Source organism: Osmerus eperlanus, chromosome 10 (assembly GCF_963692335.1).
Source record: "Osmerus eperlanus chromosome 10, fOsmEpe2.1, whole genome shotgun sequence".
Lineage (NCBI taxonomy): Eukaryota > Metazoa > Chordata > Actinopteri > Osmeriformes > Osmeridae > Osmerus > Osmerus eperlanus.
The window spans coordinates 6,274,024-6,296,879 of NC_085027.1; the positions used below are offsets into that span (position 1 = coordinate 6,274,024).

General features: G+C 44.9%; 1 protein-coding gene across 1 annotated transcript in view; it reads left to right on the top strand.

The window, feature by feature from the left end:
- Window positions 1–22,620, top strand: part of LOC134028079 (transcription initiation factor TFIID subunit 4-like) — a 51,606-nt gene extending 28,986 nt beyond the window's left edge. The window contains exons 13-14 of the mRNA XM_062471410.1: window positions 2,065–2,187; window positions 19,561–22,620. Of these exons, the coding sequence (XP_062327394.1) occupies window positions 2,065–2,187; window positions 19,561–19,725 (288 nt within the window). The 3' untranslated portion in view covers window positions 19,726–22,620. The remainder of the gene's footprint in view (window positions 1–2,064; window positions 2,188–19,560) is intronic.
- The last annotated feature ends 236 nt before the right edge of the window (window positions 22,621–22,856 follow it).

Here is a 22,856-nt window from a genome sequence, read left to right on the forward strand (position 1 = left end):
TACCCGCAGACATTGATCCAACGTGGCAAATGTATGTTTGTTCTAAATTGTTTTTCTTTTTAAATACTCTGGGGTTTTTTCTCATCTGCTGTAGCTCCAGCTTTAAGAATCCCTGTCAATGTTGGTTAGGATACTAGTCATGCAGCTTAGCCCAGTCTAACCCTGGGGTCTAGTCTGGTCCAGCCCAGGTCTGGTCCAGCCCAGGTCTGGTCCAGCCCAGGTTTGGTCTAGCCCAGGTCCGGTCATGTCCAGCCCAGGTGAGTAGTCATCTGAGGTGGCTTAACCCATCTCTGTGGCACCAGGAACCCAGATTGAGATCAGTCTGTGAGCATCAGTAGCCTCACCAGTAACGGGAAACGCAGACTGTAGGGTTACAGATGGTGAAATGAGGTCTGCATTCATCATGCAGCCATAAATCTGAAATGCAGGCAGTTGCTGCGGGCGCAGTGAGCCCATGCCTGGTGCCAACTGCCAGCCAGCGATGCCGGCATCCTGGTGCCATCAGTGAGATAGCAGACCCCCACTCTCTCTTTCCTCTCTCTTTCTCTCCCTCTCTGTTTACTGTGCTGCCGGATCCTTTCACGTCAAGCCTGGGGAGATTTTTTTTTTGTTTGTGGCCAAGCCTAACAGGGTTGACCGTGATAACAGTGAGCCATGCAGCTGATAGCTGGACCGGGACTATGAACATTTCCACATGCAGCAGCATCTCGCTACAGTCGCTGTTCTAGCATATGTCATTAGCATAGCGCTGCCTGACTTAACACCTAAACACTCCTCGAAATCACTCCCCGAACTTGTACTCGGGAGGGGGTGTCGAGACTCGCTCTTGCCTTGACACCAGGTTTGGAACAGTTTGTGTAAAATGGTAGGAGGACTTTAACTGTGATGGAAAATGCAGGGAACCAGCATTAAAGTTTGGCTGGGTTTCTGGTGTGCTAGTAGACTGTCCTCCACCCCTCCTCTCTACTCTATGTTGTCAGCGTGTTTGAATTTTGCTGAATTTCTGCCATGCTATATGTGAAGTGGCAACACCCTAAAGGGCGCCCCGCGCCGGGGGCATCCAGAAATAAATAAAAAAGGGAGACAACTGCTTGCACATTTTGGATCAGGGGGCTTCGTAAACCAAAGCAACCTTTTACAGAGTAACCATCTAAGAGCAACATGAAATTTCCCCTGATCAGACAACAACACATGCACACATGAAAAAAAGCCTGCACACACACGCAGAGAGGGGTAACATAAAAGAACATGAAAGACATGAAAGAGCACATTGATTGTCCCTGTTCGCTTCGACCCAGGCCTCCCCCCTATTGGGCAGACAGGCGGGTGGGCAGGCATGTGGGCTGCGGCCAGGGTTGATAGGCGCGTGTGTGTGTGTGTTTGAGGGAACGGGCTGACGCCCTCTGTGCCATCCCCTGGGGGTCTCACACGTCCGCCCAGCAGAAAGGCCAGCTCCCAGCGACGCTGATTCCCTTCAGCCCCGCGGCCAGACATGACATTACCTCAGGCTACACACACACCCACACACACACCCACACACGCGCCCACACACACGTACACACGTACACAGACTTGACATTACCTCAGGCGGTGCCTCGCCATCACTCCCCCCTTTTGCCCATCACAAACTGAAAAATCACCACAGACCATGTGACCAGGCAGTGCCGGTGACATGAGTTCTGCTAATGGCTGACAACAAGCTGCCATTTTGTTGCTGGGGGTTTTGGGGAGGGAGGCAGAGACCGGAAAGGAGGATGTTAGCACAGTGTGTTTGTGACACTGAAGAGGTGTGTGTGGAGGAGGAGAGGAGGTGGACAGAGACCTGTAGGTTCAGAGTGGTCATCGATTAAGAATGTGTTAAACATGAGTCTGCAATGACAGGCGAGAGAGAACTGGATATTTCTGACTATGTCTTGGTAATCGCATGCAGTGCTGTCAATACTACCGAGCTGCCTGAAGACTTCTTCGTTTTCCCTTTGTGTTACAATGAAATGTTTTTGACCCATGAAACTGGGAAGTTTGGAGACCAGCCTGACATGTGTCTGGTTGTGTTTTCCTCCTCAGATGCAGCAACAGGAGCTGGCTCAGATGAGGCAGAGAGACGCCAACCTGACAGCTCTAGCCGCCATCGGACCACGCAAGAAACGCAAGATGGACTCTCCGGGCTCCACGCCATCAGGGGCAGAGGTAAGCACACCCCCATTTGAAAACTGATATTAAAGGTGGCATTCAGGTTTTATGGATACTGAGATGAATCGCAGTTTGCGCTGCTACAAAATGATGAGAAAAGAAAAGAAAACAACATGGCCGCCTGTCTGCCCAGATAAGGATGTAGAGCTCTGATGATATCATATTTATGTATACAATCAAAATTGTAGCTGTGAATATGAGCAAATAAAATCCCCCTTTAAGCAGTGGAGTTTTTCTGACTGACTGCATGTTGTCTTGATGTTATTTGGCCTTTGTGAGCCAGCGTGGCGGTGCAGGGACATTGTGTGCCGCCCTCTGAACCGTTGTTCTCAAGCTTATTCATCTACAAAGTGAATAAAGATGAGCTAATTTGAAATCTACGATTAGAGTCATGAGCCAAAACCTTTCTGAGAGGACTTACAAGGACGAGGAGAGGTGGGGGTAGCCTATTTTGTGAAGGGCACTTTTCTTGGTTTGTTTAGTGTTTCTGGGATTTGGAACATCACTGTGTTCTCCCTACCAGACGGTCGTAACTGGAGGAACCTGTTGTATATGAGCCCAGGTTTATCTAATAAACCACTCTCCAAACCTCTGTTTGCTAACAGAAGGAAGATGGTAGGAAACAGGTCTGTCATACATGAAGCAATATCCACACTGACAGGGCCTGAGCGCACCGACTCATTCCCATATGACTTGGCCCGTCTGCTGGTAATTAAGATGAGTTATGCTATTATAAAGGGAATGGTCTGGGGTTTTTTTTATAACAGCTTGAGTATCACATTTCTTCAATACAGGGTCAGGCATTAATTCATTCACGGTGGCTGTAAACACAGATTTGTTTTTTACAAAATGTCTCGACGATTCTCTACAAGAATTCTGAGTAATGCTGTGGGTGAATGTGATGAATGTAAAGCAGAGTTTCATATTCTGAATGTAAATTGGTCATTTTAATAACCTGCTTATTGGGTTGTGTCTTCGCATCATTCGCTTAGTTGCAGTCTGCTTTGGAGGGAGCATAGCAATGCGCCCGGTATAAAAAGCATAAATAACAAAATAAAAGCATTACTTCTGGTCCTTGAGTGCTGAGCCAACCTCTTTCACTATGTTTTACCCTGATCGCTTTGTGAGACCACCCTCCCTACCCCCACCCTCTTCCCCAAGCATCTGAGAAAAGAAACACAGTATACTCACCAAATACACAGTCACACACAAACTAAACATCCATCCATCCTGATCCCTTTTTTGCATGCTGTACACGTATAATTAGAGAGGAATCGGGGGTTGAGAAGGTAAGGAAAGTTACCCCCCCCATCCCAACCCCTCGTGAACGATTGCAAGCGGAAGGAGGAAGGAGGGGGAGGAATCTTAACTTATTTTCACTTCATTTTCACCTCCTCACATTTCTTCATTTCACATGGACTGGAAAGTGCCCGCGGCGTTCTCTTTCCCTTCTCCAGAGCAAAGTGAATGTGACTTTTCTAAGGGGGTCACAGGATGCCTGCAGGCCTGTGGGTGTTACTGGACTGTTGCCGGCTCTCAGCTTCACTGAGGGGCTTGTCATAGATTTCATCTCCACAGAAATGAGCCGGGGGGGCCTGGCCAGGAGCGCAGGCAGCAGCCAGAATTATGAAGGGCCCACGCTGATTATTTCCCTCTGACATCGCATCCTGAGCTCTCCGCATTAATCCTAGACAAAGGCAGCCCTTCAGTGCAACGCCAGAGCTCAAATTAGGGAGAGGGAGGGGGGGTGGTAGATAATGACCTTCTTGAGATCCTGCTATGTTAGCAAAGCTCCTGTTGAAACCACCCCTCTTTTCCTCTCTCCTCCCACATCCTCTTCTCATCCTTTTTTTGCGTTCTTCGACCACCCTTCCGCTGTGTTCTGACCGTGACAGAATTCAGGTGACACAATTTCGGTACATGTTTTTTTTTTTTCTCTCTTCTTCCTTTCCCTCTATTTGATGGTGGCTTGGCCGGGGCCTGTTCCTGGACCAGGACTGCCCAGGGCTGTGAAACTGATAGCCAGTCCAGACTGGAGAGCCTGTCTCCTGCCAGATCTGGTCTGCAGGAGGGAACAAAGGGGGCCTTACAGGACTCCGCAGGGCGGATTAAGCTGAGGGAGCCAATGAGAGGGGTCGCTCGTGGGGGCAGAGGAGGGCCTCGGCGTGGCCCCGCCGGTGGGTCGCACAGCACAGGCGGGGGCCGCAATACACACACCTTTATCACGCATACACACACACGCACGCACACATCAACCCCCCTCAGCTCAGCACGCGTTGACTTTTGAAGTGCAGTACAAAGCCATTGGGCTTAGATGGAGAAGGATTGAGGGCGGATGAAGTGGTTGGATGAGAGAGAAAAGGAGGGCAGGTGGAGGTGAAGATGATGTTGTCCATTTGACCTTCCATTATTAGAGACCAAGAGGGCTCTGGCTTTCATATTACATGCCATTTCATGATATATTGTTGTCAATATCATATTTTAGTATTTTCTATTGACTTTGTGAAGATAACTGTGTTGTGATGGTTTCCACTTCAAAGGGATTTAAGGGCTCAGTGTTTCAAGGGTGAGAGTGTCTTTGTTAGGGGAAATCCTCAGGAGTGCATCTTAACACAAGGTACAGGTGAGTCTCATCTTTCAGAAGCAGAGTGCCTCTCCTCACACAAGAATGGTAGGCCCTGTGGTGTAGGCTCAGCTCAGAGCCCTGAAACCTCTTTGACACATTTACCAGCCTTGAGACACCATCCAGCCACTCAGGCCATTGATCACGTCAGAGGACGAGCCTTCTCTGTCGGCGTAAATAACAATGGCCCGGTCACATCCAACTGCGCTGCCGTTCTATGTTCTCCACCGAGGCACAATGTCTGAAGAAAAAAAAAGAAGGCTGGAGATTTAATAGCGAGTAGTAATTTTTCCATTTGAATTCATTTCACCTTCTTACTTTGAGAGTGTAGATCAGAAAGAGGGAGTGAGGCAACAGAATGAGAGGCATGGGGAGAGTGAGGGGGGAAAAGCACAAGGAAAACTGATGCCCTTTCCTCCAGCGAAATTAACAGGAATCACGTGGAAAACAATCTGAGCTTCCAATGAAAGGGGGAACCATTAAAATTTGCCCGGAGCTATGGACTGCACCCAATATCACTAAAGCTGCACTCACTACAGATGTGGAGGCTGGCTCGCAGGCAAACTATGCTCTGTTCTATAGCTACAATTAAAATCAACCTCTCTGCCAAAAAATAGGAGGGGGGGGGGGGGGGAGGAGGGGAGGAGAGAGAAAGGCAGACATAGAACATCAAAGACAGATTGAAATGTGTAGTCAGTAATAAGAGTGGTCTCCAAGCCCTGTGGTTCTCCACGGTCCCCTTGTTAATGAGAAATTTTGACCTCTGGTTTGTAAGTTAAACTTGTAATCTCAGTTAATGAAGTAAATCAATCCCAACTTAGAGTGTGCAGTTTTCGACCATCTCTGTTCCCTCCCTCACCCGCAATCTTCTCTTCCTCTCTCTCCCTCTCTCCCTCTCTCTTCTCCCTCGCCTCCTCTTTTTCATCTCTACTCCTTCCCTCTCGATGTGCCGGCAACCCTGCGAGGAAACGGACAGACAAACAGGAAACCCAGGGAGCATCGTGGTCTTACAGCGGGGCGGGGAAGAAAGCAGGAGACTAGGCCGTCTGTTTGGTTAATAAGTAAGACAGGCCAGCTGTGTGGTTACAGAGAAGAAGAAGGGTGGAGGGAGTTAGGGGCGGGGGGGGGGTGTGCTCGTCATGATATCCACCGCCATCCCACCTCCTTCTTCTCCCCTTCCCTCAAGCCCCTCCGTCCAGTGAGATTTCCACTCAGAGCTCTGTGGAGGAGGGAGTGCAGCCTCTCTGCTCTCTTACTCTCTCCTTAACACGGCCTCGTCCTCTGGGCGGGTTGGGGGCTCGTTTGAGCGTTCTGCCTCCTCTATCTGGGAGGGAGGGCTTCTATTTGATCTGCTGGGTACAGGCATTGACCTCGAATTGGCTGTCATTTGAATCTCCAAGTCATATGTGTGGAGGGAACCTGGAGTGGAGCCCGCATCTCCATATGTAACGCTATGGTATAATGAGCCTGTGTGGGTTCTCTGTACATGCTACATAAACATGATTGAAGAGGGCATAGAGAGTCTGTTATCGGTTACGTAACATCGGGGAGATTATAATGTGAGTTTGACTTTCTTTGTCTCCGGGCTGTTCTCTTTTTTGGAAGGCGAGGACAAAGAGGAGTTGAGCCTTAAGAGCAGTTACAGGAGCGCGCTGGAGCGCTGCCATGTTCTCTGAGCTCTCCTGGAGTTCACTCTGCCAGCTTCCCCCCTGCACCGTGCAGAGTGTGATGCTGATGCACCACATCGCTCATATGGTCAACAGGCTAAAACATTTAAATGGGAATAACTACTCCAGTTCTCAAAATGTGTTTGATTCGACAGCAGATTCGAATCAAAGTTACTGAACTGTGAAGGTCTGCGGAACAACTTGTATTTGTGTCATGTTTCTTGAATATGTATGAGTAAATACACAAGTTATGAATTGACGAGATAGCCGTCGTGCATGGTTTGTTTACTTTGGTATAAAACTGTCAGAGCGCATCAACGTTTGGATTTTAATTAACGTAAAAGTGGGAAATATGGCAAAAGTGAGGTCTGTGAAGGGTTAAATAGTTATGAATCATGGTGTGGAAGATGTAACACTGCATGCCTATCATAGACACATGCCTATTGCAGGAACAAACCTTAGGAATGACTAATTATAGCATGGGTCATTGAATGTCAGCGCTGTAGGCGTTATTTAAGGTTTCCTTATTTTCACAAACAATTTTCAAAACATTTTACTGGAAAATGTTATGTGTATACATGACAACAATAAAATACAAATGTGCCCAGTTCATCTTTAAAACAACTACTCACAGGACCCTACTCTGACCCCTTGCACCAACCTGCTCCAACATGCTTGTGCACACACACGCACACACACACACACACACACACACACACACTCACTCACACCAGCTCCACTAAGTCAGGTTAGGGCTCATAATGACCAACTCTAAATAAATGTTTCCAAGAAAAGATATGTCAATAAGAAATAGCAGTTAGAGTCAGTAACCTTATGCCCCAGAGCATAGGAGATCCTATCGGTTAGAGGGAGCAGGGAGAAAAAAGACAGTGCTGTCAGGCTTTAACTACATCCGGCACGTCAAATGCACCAGTTGGACCTGTCTCATACTGTAGACCTATGAACTCGTTTTTCTCACAGCCTGTAAATTGCCACAGTTTAGTGTTTGTTAGAGTTAAAAGGGATATAAAGCGATAGGTCTGTGTACGTGTGTTTTCTTACCTTGATGGCAGTCTGCAGACAAGTGGAAACTGTATGTAAACTGTAGGAGTGAGTTGTCAAAATATTCACCAAAACACGACCATGGCAGTTGGTGTGGTTGCACAATGTTTGAGTTATCCACTTAAGGCAGGGGGATCTGTTTCCATCTTTGTTGAAAACAACATCTCTGTTCGCCTTCTAGAAGGTTGCCTCAACTATAATTATGAATGTGTGTGTGAATGTGTGAGTGTGTGTGTGGGTGCAGGAGACTTGGCTCTGTCTAGCGGGCGTTTGTGGAGCAGTGGTGCAAAGTCTTGGCCTGTTTAGTTGTCTGGACAATAGGGCACTGTTTAGAGCTTGGAATCTGGCCATTGGTCCTAGGTGTGGCGTCCACTCCTGAGTTGGTCAGCCAGTTCTCTTGGCCCTGTCAGGCCAAGCCAAGGGAATGGGGAAGTTCAGTCCAAGCTGTTAAACAATACACCAACTTAACATGCCTCTTTATTTTAATTAGAGCGAGACCAGTTTTTGTGGATTCATGAAATGATCTGATATCTTTGTGATATTCATAAATAGATTTTACATTCATATATATGTACATACATGTGTGTATTTGTGCTAATGCTGTAAAATAATCGTTTAGATAAGAAACTCTTATATTTCCATATTCATGGTGAAACAGTGATCCTCCTCGTCTCTGCCTTTAAAACTTTGCCCTGAAATAATGGTTAAATATACAGTTTTGACAACAAAGTTGAGCCTCGGGCGCTTAAAAGATACCCATCTTAAAGAAATTAATTACCTCCCTTGTTAATCTTGATATAATTAAATTTCTGAAGAATGAAATTTGCTGCAGTTTTCTGCTCTGTGTTGGTGCCATGGAGACAGGGCGATAATGGCTGCTTCTCCAGCCTCCTGTCCAGGGAGGCAGGAACATGGGGACAGCCTGGCATCCTGGGTCCTGTTCTGGGCTACGCCGTGCTGCGCTCCCCCTAAACCCCCGCTCCTCATCCCACGCCTCTACCACTCATAGGGCTAGAGAGAACCAGGAAGAACATCTCTATTACTGTACTGCCTTACCAGCTGTGTGTGTGTTCATGCGTGTGTGTGTGTGCTTGCATGTGTGTGTTCCACAGTCCAGGAGGAGCTGGGAGGGTCTCTAAATTGCATCATGGTCAGTGATAAGATGGTTACATCGATGGAGCTTGTGAAAGAGCACCCTCTGCTATTGAAGTTGTGTCCTCAAAGCCCCTCTCTGGGTCCCTTCAGGAGCTCCTGCATGTGTCTTTGTCTCACTTCTTGTCGTTATTTATAGTGCACCCCCTCTCACACTGTTAGAAGAAGTGGTGATTGGTTTGTGCAGTGTAGCAGTGACATTAGTGTGTTGTTCTTGTTACTATTTATTCAAGTTTGTTTTTCTTTGACTGTATTATTCCTGTCAGCTCTATTGTCGCTGAAAAGGTTTGAGCCTGGGGAGAGGAACATGGGGAAACGCTGGAAATGATCTTTCATTAAAAGCTGGCAGGGGGCAGGACGAAATACATAAAAACGTTGATGTAGGCAAAAGAAGTACATGGCAGAAATGCCAACATAAACATAGTTTTACATATCGAGATCTGCGATAGTGTTTTTGTCTTGCTATCCATAGTGGCCTCTACAGTACTGGAAAAAGACACAGTTTACAAAAAAATACTGTTAGTTTATCATTGTAGTCTTTATTTAAGTACTTTGTCAGTTTTTTTCAGTGCCTTGCTGTAATGTAGGACCACTTAACTAAACGCAGGATCACTTTTGAGGTGTATTCCTCAAAACAACAACAACATATTATGTTAGAACATAGTTTAGTTAGTTTAGTTATAAAGTTGCTTTTCCAATTTTATTGGATCTCAGCAGCCAGACTATAAGTTAGGAGGAGCATTCCTGAAGATGACTTTTAATTTGAAGGGCCTTTGGTCCCTCGCTGGGAAAAGCTTGATTAAAAAGAAGGGCACCATATTGTTTGCAGATGGAGGTGCTTCAGGAAGAGTCTAATTGAATTTATGCATTGGGATGCCAGGCCAGCCAGAGCACCTGTCTGGCACAGGGCTGCATGTGACTCTGGAAGAATGACAGGAAAATCTGTAGTTCTCCACTGAAAGTCTTTATATATTTCTCACAGCAGGTACCAGTAAGCAACTAGGTGAACAATTAGGCTGTGGTTAGTTCCATAGACTATTCTCCAGTTTGTTGTGAAAGTGAACTTTCATTTGTTTTCCCACTCATCCCCTGGCTAGGTTATACCCAATCCGCATACATTGTATCTCATTTATACTGTATATTTACAGTGGTCTGCTTTGACCCAGATATTTCCTATACACAGCTATATTAAATGTATTTTATTCTCTAAACTATGCTTATCTTTTCAAACCTTCTAGGCCCTTCCCTGTTCTCAATGAACTCCCTGCTGTGAGAGACCAGCCCTGCTCTGTATGCTTTATCCCTCCCTTTTAACCTCGACCAACTATCAGTCCTCACTTCAGTCCGCGAGAGCGACATACAAGCCGTTAGTACGCCCCGATTAGCCTACCGCCACCGCTCAAAGAACAAACTCCTCTTTTTACAACCCGTTTGTATTGTTTGGTTGGAGCACATTCTGTACAATTGTTGCGAAATCTTCAATATGTTCTTTGTTGTTGTGTTATTTATTTTTTATCATGAAGAAACACAGCGTGGCTAAAATTAGCTTCAGAAAATGGTGCGAGAGAATAAACAAGCAGCTCCATTAGGGAGGGAGGGGGGGTATTGGCTGGGTTGCCTCTCCTCATGGAGGCCCATTAAAAGTGGTAATGTCTGCCTGCAGCCCAGCCTGGGGGAGCAGGGAGAGGCCAGGGAAGGCATATTTCACATGCATCAGACACTGGAATTAAATAGACCAATGTTCCCTAAAAAGACTGAAGTACATCTCTTTCTGATGTGCGTCCCGGGCAAAAATTCATTGATCTCGGAATGTCCCTTGGCAATTATAAAATATTAAATCCAAGTCGCACTTTTTGGTTCACTTAAAAAGTGAACCAACCATCGTTTTTTTTGCTGCTTTCATTTGATTGAATTTAAGAAAGAAAAAAAAAATGTGGCAATGGCTGGTCATAGGAAATGCTGCACTAATAATAACACTGAGATCATAACACCAATGCCTTGTTATGTTCCAGTATATTTTGTTCCTCCTAAACTTCTGATCATTAAAAGGGGGATAGGGTATATTCACAGAAAAACAGACTAGCTCTTTAAAGATATCTCACTGGAGCATCAGAGTGGTTTTATCAAGCTGAGCAAATGACTGGAATTGCTGCACGGCGGGGATTGAGCCCTGTGTGATATCTTCATTTCTGGAACACAAAGGCCCACTCACCCTCTAAAGCTTCTTCCAGAACTCTGGGGACGACAAATATTTGTCAGCTGCTTTCCATTAAGGGTCTGTGGGTCCCGTGTCTGCCTCCATGTCCCCTCGTTGTCCTCCTACATTACAGAGGGGGTCTGCAGTTAATTGCCCAAATCGTTAAATTTAACGTTGATCTCAATAAATATATTCAGGCAGCTGTTTGACAAGGCACACAGTTCATTAGGCCCCTGTGCTTGTTTGTCGTTTCCCTAATTAAGATTTTAAATCGATCATTGGGTGCGTAATGTACGGTGTTGCCTGCCTTTTAAAGGGAGACTTGTTTCTGGGCTTAAAGCAGTGACATCCGCTCACTAAAGCTCTACCACTTAGCCCACTGACTGCAAAGGGAATTGCACATCCTGTGCTAATTAGGAAGCCCAATTAACTGTGAAATTCAGGCAGTTTTGACAAATAATCTCTGCAGAATTCAGACATCACCATGTACAGTATTATCATATTCATCCTGAATGAAAGAAGAAAGAAAAAAAGAAAAATAGACTTCAGAAAGGCGCTTGACAACTGTTTGTTTTGCTTAAAGGTAATCATTTGTTGGGAGTATCCCACAGGTTTTAGTTTCTTTCACATCTATTTCCATTTTGCCCTCCAGGATTCAGCATTCATTTACAGTAAATGTTGGAATGAAACAAAACAGGGCCACAGATATATCACAGAGAACCAGTGATATTGGCCTCTGAGAAATGGCCATTTTGGTCTTGGAGTAAAGAATTAAAATAAACAGACTGATTGCTCCTAAAGTTTATTATAGGGAGTTATTACCAACCATGGCTGAGGTAGAGCCATTTGTGTTCTGACCACTTCAAAACATTGTGGTTGGAGATACTGGGGTTAATCCAGCAGGGTACAGCTAGCCACCCATCCGAAACAAAGGATTGCCAGAACCAGAGAATGTCTATGGTTTTTGTGTCTCATTCCACATTTGATTCATTATCACATGTATATTTTAGATTGCATCAATTATGTATTTGTTGGACTAATGAACGATCTTGTCTGATAGAACTTGGGAGAGTTGTGAATAGCCGGATTTGGTCTTGTGTGCGTGCGTCAGTGTGCTGATTACAAGTCGTGTCAGTTCAAAAAATGTTCCAAGCTTTGCTGAATAGGCTGTGTGGGCCTTTGTGAGTGTTTATATACACACAGAGAGGGAGAGGAAGCCTTGGGATGGAAACACGTCCTGGGTCAACCTATATCAGTACAGTGTACTCTGCACTGTGTACAATGTGTGTGTGTGTGATCCAACCCATTGACAAGCATTAACCAGGCCCCTACTATATATCTATTACCTGTCCGCACCATCCGGCCTGCTTTATAATTGGGCACACAGGAAGGTGCTTGGCACTAAGCTTGCAGTGTGTTGATTATACAGCTTTTACAGCAAGACTCCATTGAGTAGAGAATGCAATGGCTGTGAGTGTGTGTATGCCGGTGCTGTTTGCATACCAGGCAGCGCTGGAGGTGTGTTTGTCGGGCGCCGACGGGCGCACCAGCAGCTGCCCGCCCCAGGTGCAGGAAAGAATCAAGCACTTCCTTTTACAAGAAATGTAATTATTATGGCAGACAAGGGTGTGGGTTTTAATGCAAGTCAATATGTAGATAAGCTTTATACATACACACAGCCTGGGAAGCAGCACTGCTGTGGAGAAGGTTGCCAGAACGCTGCGCAGGTAAGGAGGAAGCCTTTGGGGCTTGTTGAGAAACGACCTGTTGGGAGGAATACGGCTCAGAGGAAAAAGTCAGCAAGGCGGGGTCCGGAGAGGACCGGTGAGTCGCAATAACCCAAGAGAAATGGTAGTTACTGGGAGATTTCACATCCTGCTCCTCCTCCGGACCGTTGATTAGAGTCAGACATCTGTGACTTCTCCGCTAAAGTGGAGGCCTGTGTGCTACTGTTTGAGCCTCTGTTCATTTAATATGAACATCAGACTTGTAGCAGTTAAAGGCAGACAATCTTTTGTTGCTAAATATGCTACTAAAGTTTGGGTTTCCTTTTTCTGGGGCATCTCTATAAAACATAAGGCACCGCTCTGCCCCCAGAAGATGAGACGTGGGATGTTAATCAGACCTGCTCTGCAGACATCCCCCTGCCACTCACACTTAGCTCGCGCCGCTTCAGCAGGGGGGTTGGTGGCGGCAGATGTGCGCCGCCGTTTAAAGACGACGTCAAAAGGCCCCCCGTTTATGTCAGTTTGAGATCAAGGGGTTCCGATTCTGGTGTGAACGCTGTGAATCCGATCGCTAATCTGCATCTGCATACTCCCTCTGTTTCGGTGCATGGTCCTGGAAGTGGGACGTGTCACTCCTCGTGTTAAGGGCTTACGGAGGCTCGTTGACAGGTCTGGGTGTGCGTGCTGTGCTCTAGGATCCGAGTGGGGCCATGGAGGGGCCCTGTCACACACCGAGGAACATTTAGAATGATCAAGGATACCATGCTAAATGGTTTTGCTCATGGATCCTTCTGCTGGCACACTTGGACATCTCCATATAGGTCATTAGCGGGTTGTCTTCACTTAGCCTGGTCATTTTTTGATACTTCCCCCCACAGTGATTAGGGGTTTGTTCACTGGTTGTTGCTTGTGAAGAGCGATTCACAAAGACATCAAAGGGGGGACCGCATCCCTCATTTGGCGTCTTCTAAGAACTTAACCATCGCGGCGCAAAAACACCCGCTTCCTTGATTATTCACACAGTCACCACCCTCTCATTCAACTAGAATTAAACATTTAAAACCACCAGAAATGACACCACCCCACCATTGAAAGTAAAACGTGCTAAACCAACAAGGGCTCATTAGCAGGGTTGGAGCGGGAAGACAAGCATTCTGACTTGAGACTCATTACACTTTAGCCCATTTTAACTTTAATTGGGTTCACTTTATATATGAAATGCTTTTAATATTTAATGTTGAAAAGTTCCCACAACTGATACTTTATGAAGTCATAGATAGTTGCTATAATAATTGCCCAGGTTAACTTGAATCTAAGAATGGTGGTCTTGAACATTCCCTACAAATCTTCAGAGAGAACCTTTTATTAAGATTTTGGTTTGATCAAATAGTTTCATGTCCTACATTCCACTATTTATTTCACTAAAAAGGTTCATATTTAAAACGTGAATCTAGATACAAAAACTTTTTATTTTATTTTGATTCTAACTATTCAGATTCTCGTATTGTGCTTCAGATTACAGACAATAAAGCTTTTGAGACCATCTATCAGGATACTACTATGTTATTATATGTCAGTACAGGGACAGAAATATATATTTTTGTCTCATATTAGCTTCATATCTAGCTAGTAGTTAGTCATCCAGACCAGCTAAAAGCCATGTAATTAAAGATTTGAAAAAATTGTTATGGTAACCCCCCCGCAACACACATTTCTGAAAATCTTTTGTTTCTCTGAGGTTGAAAAGAAAGGGGGGGAAAAATTGCCAAGATACAGTTTCCAGACAGGAAAGTTTGAAGTTCTTTGTTTGGAAGGAAGGTTCCGGGTGGTGCACACTGTTTAGCTTGGTGACCCTGTGACTGTCTTCTCAGGAATTGTGTGAGCAGCCCTCCAGAATAGTGCTCCAGGGTCAGCTTTCATCTTAGCTCTAACCTGTGGACTTTGAAACTCAAGGCAATGGAATTGCAGCTTTGTCAGTACACTACTAATTAGAAAATTCCTGACCTCAAGCAAGATGTTTTAATTATGTGTTGTGTCAACGAGTTTGCAGATTTAATCCACCGTTGATACACACAAGTGTGCAAACTGTGTCGTCGCACTACACCACAAAGCAGCAGGAATTGTGTTGCGGAGGGACTTGTGTTAGGGCTATTTTTCTCCCTCTCTCTGCCCCTGTAACCTGGTGCCTCTCCTGCACCATGTTTGTTTAAAACCATCACATGCTTAAGTAGCCAAATTAGATGGTGAGTTAATTCGCCAGCTCGTGGAGAAGCTGGTCTGATTCGTGTTGGGCTCGTGTGAGGCTGAATAATGTGACAGGACCGTGCTGGGCGTGAGCAGTGTGGCTCTGAGTCAGTGTGGGGAGAGGCAGGAAGGGGTTAAACAGAAATTGAGCGGGGATGCTTGGGGCAGCAGTGCTGCAGAACATAGCAGTGTTCGTGCGAAGGCAAGTCATTTCCCGAAACACTGCAGACACATGGCCTGCGGCGCTCTAAAACCTTTGGAGACCAAAATGGCTTGCAGGAGTTAGAAGTAATAAGGTGTTTTTTTGCCTTCTTTCTCCTTGACTGAAATTCTGCACGGTTGCTATGCATTGCCATGGAGCTCTAGAGCTGTTTTTGTGTTTTATGTGGGTATTAAGATGGTCTGCGACTGGCCGTTTTGGAGATTTGTTGTTCTTTGGTCGTGGACCAAATTGAAGTTGTTTGTTTTGAAAGTAATTCCTTCATTTTTTATCATGATCAGAATGCCTGAGCTCGCTTTTCCCCCCTTTTGTTTACAATTTCAGTTTTCCCTCACTGAAATTCATACAAGGACAAAGGAATTGGGTGAAATGGACGGGTTTGCTTTGATTTACCTTAACATGGGTTCAACTCGCTGCTTTTTTCTCAATGTAGCCTACAACCATTATCCTAATAGTATCCCAAAGGCTTTTCCACCAGAATAGGACCCCTCAGTGAGACCCTGTGACATGGACAAAGGGCGTCTGTGTCATGGCCTGAACAAAAACCTGCAGTATTAGTCCTTCCTGGTCCTCCTGATTACTAGTGGACTATTCCAAAGCTTTTTCATCCTCCCGTCTGGTCCTGTTAATCTTAGCTGCCTCCTCAGCTTCAAAGAGAAGCTCCGGCATATAATCTGTGTACATACATCTGTGAATTATTATTCTAATTCTTTATACGTTTATTAGAGCTGAATAAACTCCACATCAAATACATCACTTGGGCGATGTCAAAAGGCCCAGGGCGAATCGGCCGACATCTGTTAACTCTTTTAAAATGGCCTCATGCAGCATGTCTGTGGGCGTAAGGGAGCGAGTGAAAGAGAAGAGGAAGGAGAGAGAGAAACGGAGGGAGGGAGAGAGGGACGGACGGAGGCTCTCTGTTGGTGATTAATGGCGGCGGTAGAACAGGCGATGCAGGCCGGGCGTGGAGGGGAGTGGGACTGCACTCCCACGGCTGGGCTCCTCACTGTAAACAGAGAAGTCGAGAGGACTTGGAAAACGTTCCCCGTCTGAAATGCAGCGTAGAGGTGAACATATGGGAAAGTTTTGTGTCCTGGCACACACTCAACCAGCCAGTTAGCCAGCCAGTCAGTCAGTCTGTGAGCTAGTATGCTAGTTAGAACGCTAACGACTGTAGTTTGACAGTCAGCCAGCTAGTCAGTCAAAGAGACTAGAAGACATCTCTTCGTTAGTTGAGCAGTCAGTAATCTGTGCTGAAGCGCACGTACGTATACGTGGGTGTGTGTGCACGAGTGTGCGCGTACATGCCTGTGTGCACGCTATGTGTGCGCGTACAGTGTGTGTGCTCTCCCCAGCCCATGTGCACAGCAGCAGCCTCTGCTGTACGGAGCTCCAAGGAGGAGAAGTAGGAGGAGGAGTGCTGAGACAGCAGTCTAGGCTCTGCTGGGCCAACCAGCTCTGTATGCCTGGCAAAGTGGACCATTAACCCGCAGCCCTAAGGTGTGACCTGAGCCAAATTCAATATTGGCTCGGGCATCAAGGCCCAACTGCCACTCACGTTCAAACGCGCTGATCAGCAAGAAAAGACCCCAAATAATAAAGGCACTGAATGCAAATTTGTCAAGACACCTTGAAGCTTTGCTGCCACGAGACAATTAGAGGCAGGGAGTCAAAGTAGGTAGAGAAAGAGAGAAAGGGGGAGTGTGGTGGTGGTGGTGGGGGGATGCATTATTAATCAAAAGTACATTTAGCAAAGTGGGACCTAATTTTGGCCTAGTCTTCACCCAAGGTTAAGAGAACAGTATACTAGTGGAAGATGAAGAAGACTATAAAAGACGCCTGAATAAACACACTTCATGTTGGGGGAGACATACTACATTATTTATGCCTTATACAGTATATTGCCTACAGTCGGTATTCAAGATGTTGGTAAACATCCCTATGATGTCATTTCGATGGGTTGATGGAACATGTTCAGGGTTGTTTCTGGAGACTCTAGCCTGATGGAAATTGTGTGTTGTATGTCTGTGTGTGTGTGTTCCTTAGGGAGAGTGTGACAGTGTAGACTAGCATCTGGCCCATTGGCACTCGTGGGGGTTTGGAGGTGAGCAGTCGGGCCTTGTTCAGACACAATGTCCTCTGTTGCCTCCTTTCCACCTTCCCCCTCTCTCTCTCTCTCTCTCTCTCTCTCTCTCTCTCTCTCTCTCTCTCTCTCTCTCTCTCTCTCCCTCTCTTCCTCCTCAGGTTCTCTCTCCTCTCTTGTCCCCAGCTCCAAACAAGTCAAATGTCTGAAGAGATGTATCGAGGTATCCCCGCGCATTCTGTACGATGGATATGTCGTATGACATGCCTCGGAGCCGCCGTCACAGATAAAATGACAGATGCTGTTTTTTGCCTCATGGATCTTTCTCGGCGAGGCGGAGTTTTGTGAGACTTTCATTTGTGCGCCCTGTCTCTCTCTCTCTCTCCTCCCTCCCTTGCTCTCTCCCCCTCTCTCTCTCTATCCACAGTGACCTTACAAAGACTGCCATTTTGTCATTCATTTAATTTGAGACACAATTACAGTGTAATTGCGAGCGACGGGAAAAAACGTGGTTGTTGACGTCTCGCCGTCCCTCCTAACTGACACTCAGCCATCTGCGGTCCTGTCTTCAGTTGTCTTTTTCTTTTTTCCTCATCCTCCGACATGAGCCTCGACATGCATTTGCGAGAGGGATCGGTCACCATAGATACAGACAACAACAAGCTGCGTGTTTGGCTCGCTGGCATACGTGGAGGGCTTATTAAGAGGCAGTAGAGGAAGAGAGCAGGCAGGGGTAAGTGAAGTCAGCATGGCTCCCTGGCAGAAGCCTGACCTTTCTCCCTGTATTTGGATCACTTACCCGGGCTGGGCCATGTCACTAACCGAGATGAGGCATTCTGGGATGCTGCCTCGGAGGAGCTGGGGGCAGCGATGTCCGGGGCTCTCGCCGCATGTCCACTCCCCCCCCCCCCCCCCCCCCCCCCATTGCCTCCCTCCTCTCAAAGCCACATGCCAGCGGCCACCCGCCCCGTCTGTCCAGGTGGATGGATGGATTTGATTGGTGGAGTCCGCAGCTCCGGCGCAGGGTGGTGTGTGAGTGGCAGTAATTGGCATGGCAGCGGGCAGGCCCATCTTTCACATGTGGTCAGTCGTGATTGGCCTGATGAGCCAGGGTCGCCCCTTGGTGAGGACCTTGGCCCCCTGGGGCCAAGCGGGGCCCGTCCCATGTGCACCTCAACCCCGGCCCTCCCAACCTGTCAACATCAGTGACTGGAGCAGATGTGGAGGGGGGAGATTGAACAAAAAAGGGGCTGACTGACTTGCTGGAGCACCGGCCACCCTCAGTCTTAACAGTTTGCAGAGCACTGGACTCCACTGGATATGGAGATTGGCATATATATTGGCATTGGCAATGCCATATATACAGAACACCATACCACACATGGGATAGCTTGTGTGACTGTAGGGTCCTGTAGAAATCATACCCTTCATATGTTTCCAATTAGGCTCTGCCTGAACTGTGTGTTTATATAACAGGGCAATCAATGTAATTGTGAGAGGGTGTTTAGGGGAGCTCCGTACTAAAATGCCTGTCATTTCTTTTTGTCTGGTTTCAAGTGAGCATTGGAGGGATTTGCTACCTGGTGTTTCTCATTTGGAAATGTAAATCGTTCTCTGATTAATACCATGTTTCTGTATACATTCGTTTCCATCTTTTTCATTTTTTTCCCCACGTTCTGTGCCGGATCGAATACAAACAACTGTACCATTTCGGAATGGAAAGTCTGTTTGGATCCATGTCATCTGATTTGTTTACATAGGGAAAACATGTTCATTTCTAGGCCAATATAAAGAGCTATAAAATACACTTAACCCGTTAAGGAGTAGCGTCACACATATGTGATTCTGAACATTCCAACCAACTATTTTCCGATAGACAAAAACTATATGACAAACGCTATAGTATGGCTTCAAAATTTACAATTAGGAGGCTAACAAGTAACACTAGCAGGTAGTAGCATTGCTACGAGTATTATGCTAGGTTGCTAGGTAACGGAAGCTAACTAAAACTAGCTAGCTTCCGTTTTGGAAAAATAACTCACTCCTTAAAAGGTTAAAAATCGAGTGGAGGAACTGTTTTCCTAAGATTCACATCATTGCAGTTTCATGTCTATCAGACGTACTTTTCTTTGGTTGGTTGGTAGAAACAAGACATTACAGGTACCTCATCACTCATTGGCTTAGCACCAGGAGGTTAAATCCATCTTTATTGGTTAATTTTGTATGATAATGTCATTCCTCACCCCACCAATTTTGACTTCTTGTCTTTAACAGGGGACAATTTTTAGGTTTTAGGATTTTTTTAAATGACGTAATCTATTATAAATACACGTCTCATCTCTGACAGGTGATCTGCTGTCGTATCCCTGACCCCATCTGTCCTCTTTGTCCCTAGGTGTCCAGCAGCTCCGCAGGGTCACCGGCCGGTGCCTCCACCTCATCACGCCAGTACGCCCGCCAACGCATCACCCGCGTCAACCTCAGGGATTTGATCTTCTACATGGAGCAGGAGCGGGACACTGCCCACTCACTACTGCTCTACCGCGCCCTTCTGAAGTAGCCTCCTCTCCCTGCTCCCCCACCTGTGAGCACTCCCACCCCCCCCCCCCCCCAACGTAACCCAAACTTCCTCCTTAAGGTGCCTTCAATTGGGTCTAATTTTTCAGCTCAGTGTCTGTAGTGATGTTTAACATAGCTTTTGATAAGAAGAGAAAAAAACTCGCAGAAATATGAATATGGTTGTATGGTTGTGTCCTCTTTGTTTGTAGCTTCAAGGTGTGGCGTAAATGTATAGATAGTCAAGACCATGCGAATTCTGAAGGGTTGCAGTTGATCTGGGTTTTCTAAAGAAGGATCTGTGAATTTTTTTGGTGTCAAACGACTTGAGCCAGTCCTGTCCATTGGTTACCTGTGTGTTTGATGTTCCTGGCAGCTGAATGAACCATCTCATTTATTTTTAAGGAATTATATTTTCAACCTAATACAGCCTACAGCACATACGTCTCTACAACATATTTATTGAACAGAGTTTGATAAATATATTGAGAAGTCTGAAGTACAGTCATAATTTCATACCAGTGCATCATATTTTTGAAAAAACAATATAGTTTAGAGACTATAATAAGCAGCATAACATTACAGTGCATTAAGCTTCCATTCTTGTAAATAGTTATTTTTAATTATTTGAACATGTATGATGCATGTATAATGTTTTTACCACACATAATGTTTTAGCAAAATAAGAAAAAAAGAACGACAACCATGTGTCAATACTAAAACGATGTCAAATCACAGGAATTGAATTTTGTCAAAGGAGGCATGATATCTTGTTCCTTCACTTGTAAAGTTTGTCTCAATACAGTCCTCTCCCCTTCAGACCCTCCCCCATTCCCTCGGTCAGTAAAGAAACCATGGTCACAAACACCAGTCCTCCCAGCACAGACTGCAGGGGGGATCCCCCTTGTTGAACAAGGCACCATGGTTTTTATTACCCACACACTTCTGCTTGTGGTTTTTGCTTCAATACTTCGTTGTTATCTATCTGTCAGTTTTGGGTGTCCACGTCCGTTTCTGTTGACTCGGAGGCCTACTCTCTGAGGCCAGGCTAGACTCAGCCCCACGACAGATGCCCACAGTAGGGTCATTGAACCAGCAGTCAATCCGGGACCATCTTCCGGTCAGTAACACATTCTAACATATCAGGTACCTACAAAGGTGCACAGCAGAGATGATGAAATAGAAAGGCAGTTCTTTCATTTGAACCTCACTTACATTTGTATTTTGTTATGCTTTGTTTTGTATTGTTCCTGTCTCTGTGTGTGTAATGTTGGGACCCAGTGCTTCCCAGCAAGTTTTTGGATGATCCCTGTCCTAAGGGTCACACTCAGAGGTAGCTAAGCAAAACCTCCCTTTTGACCAATCCTTACTTTAAAGGCCTTTGTATTTTTGGCTTGGTTTTAAACCACTTACACTCACCGTCTATGCAGCTACAGTCTATGTAATTTATTTGTTAAATTGCTAACTTTAAGGTTTATTGTAGTTTCTCTAACAGGACTATTTTGTTTTGTATAACTTCACCCAGTAAAAACAACAGAATAAGATAACTTACTTATAAACTAATTTGAGTGATTCAATAATGACTTTTTTGAAGTTTGATACATGCTAAGTGTATTTTAAATCAAATCAAATGTATTTATATAGCCCATTTTACAAACAATGTCACATAGGGCTGTTAATAAATCTGTTGTTTTTCCAAGAACTGTCAAATAGAAATTTGAGCACTTCCCTGGAGTGTTTAGGGTGGAATAAACAGTTAAAAGTTGAGGTAGCCTCATCTCTACTGTCAGGTAGACAAAACTCCTGTTAAATTTAGCAACAACTTTACAACATTCAAGGCTCACACAACATTACAGAAACGTTTATCTCATTCGGACGCCTTATTATCTTGTTTGGAAGACTTTTTATCCCATTCAGATAACTTAGTATCTCATTGAACGACTTAGTTAATTAGTTGAACGAGATACTATTTAATACAAGAAATTCACCCATGCAAACTAGCTTTCAAATTGGCATGCTCAAATTCATGACTTGTGCCACTGGCCGTGGAGACAGGGAGTGCGGCCTAGTGTCAGCTAACCCTAACCAGCCCAGATGGAGAGGGACTGGTGGTTTAGTCGAGTGCCCCATGCCACTGTGAGAAGGTCAGGCTGCCATTGTACTCATGTCTTTGGTTATTTTCAACCAATTAAGTAGTTAGAACAACTTGTCTTTTTCAAATGAAAACAATATTTGAAATTATATCCAAATGAGATAATATTGTGCAAATGAGATGATAAAGTCAAGAGGTAAATTCCAAAAGTTGTCCGTGTTAGTAATGTGATTACTAACACGTTTGAATGACTTACAGGTCGCTATGTTTTTTTGCTCTCCTGCCCTTCAGGACAACTGTGAAATATGGCCAATTGCTAAAGAACGCTTAAATTATTTTGTAGCTATATATATTCTTTGTACATTGGCAGTAATGCCTGCCACATTTCACATTTAGTCATTTAGCAGACGCTCTTATCCAGAGCATTTCAGGCAAATCAATTATATCTCAAACTATGATATTGGAAAGAAATGTAAAAAAGCACAATCTTAAATATTTGTTTTGTGGTTACAACAATTTTAGTAATTATTTGTGTGATTTCTGATAAAATACAAAAGGACATTTCTACTTCTTCAGCTTTTTAGCCAAAACACTAGGTCAATATTACTGATGTACACAGTTGGAAAATGTATGTTTTAATGTATCGATAATATGTAAATATTGTTTACAAAACCATGTGTTTATTAGAACTACGTTATTTTTGGTAAGCACTGTACATATATTGAAAACTTCCTGTTTGTGTGAAAAGCATACTTCTGTATTTGTACCAATTTTGTAAAGGAATAAATAAGCTGTTTACTAAACTGATCAGAAACTGTGTTTTAATACTTTTGTAATTGTAATATATAACATTGTTGTATGTTGTCTAATGTATGTGGTAATATATTCACTTCAGTCACTTTAACATTCAGACATAACCTCAATTTTTAGGGCAGTATTATCAAAATTAAATTGACTAATGAAACCTACTTCATTTCCATTTACTAGCATTACACATGCTCTGTACAAATTGAGTTAAGTACCACTGCTAGACTAAGAAAAGT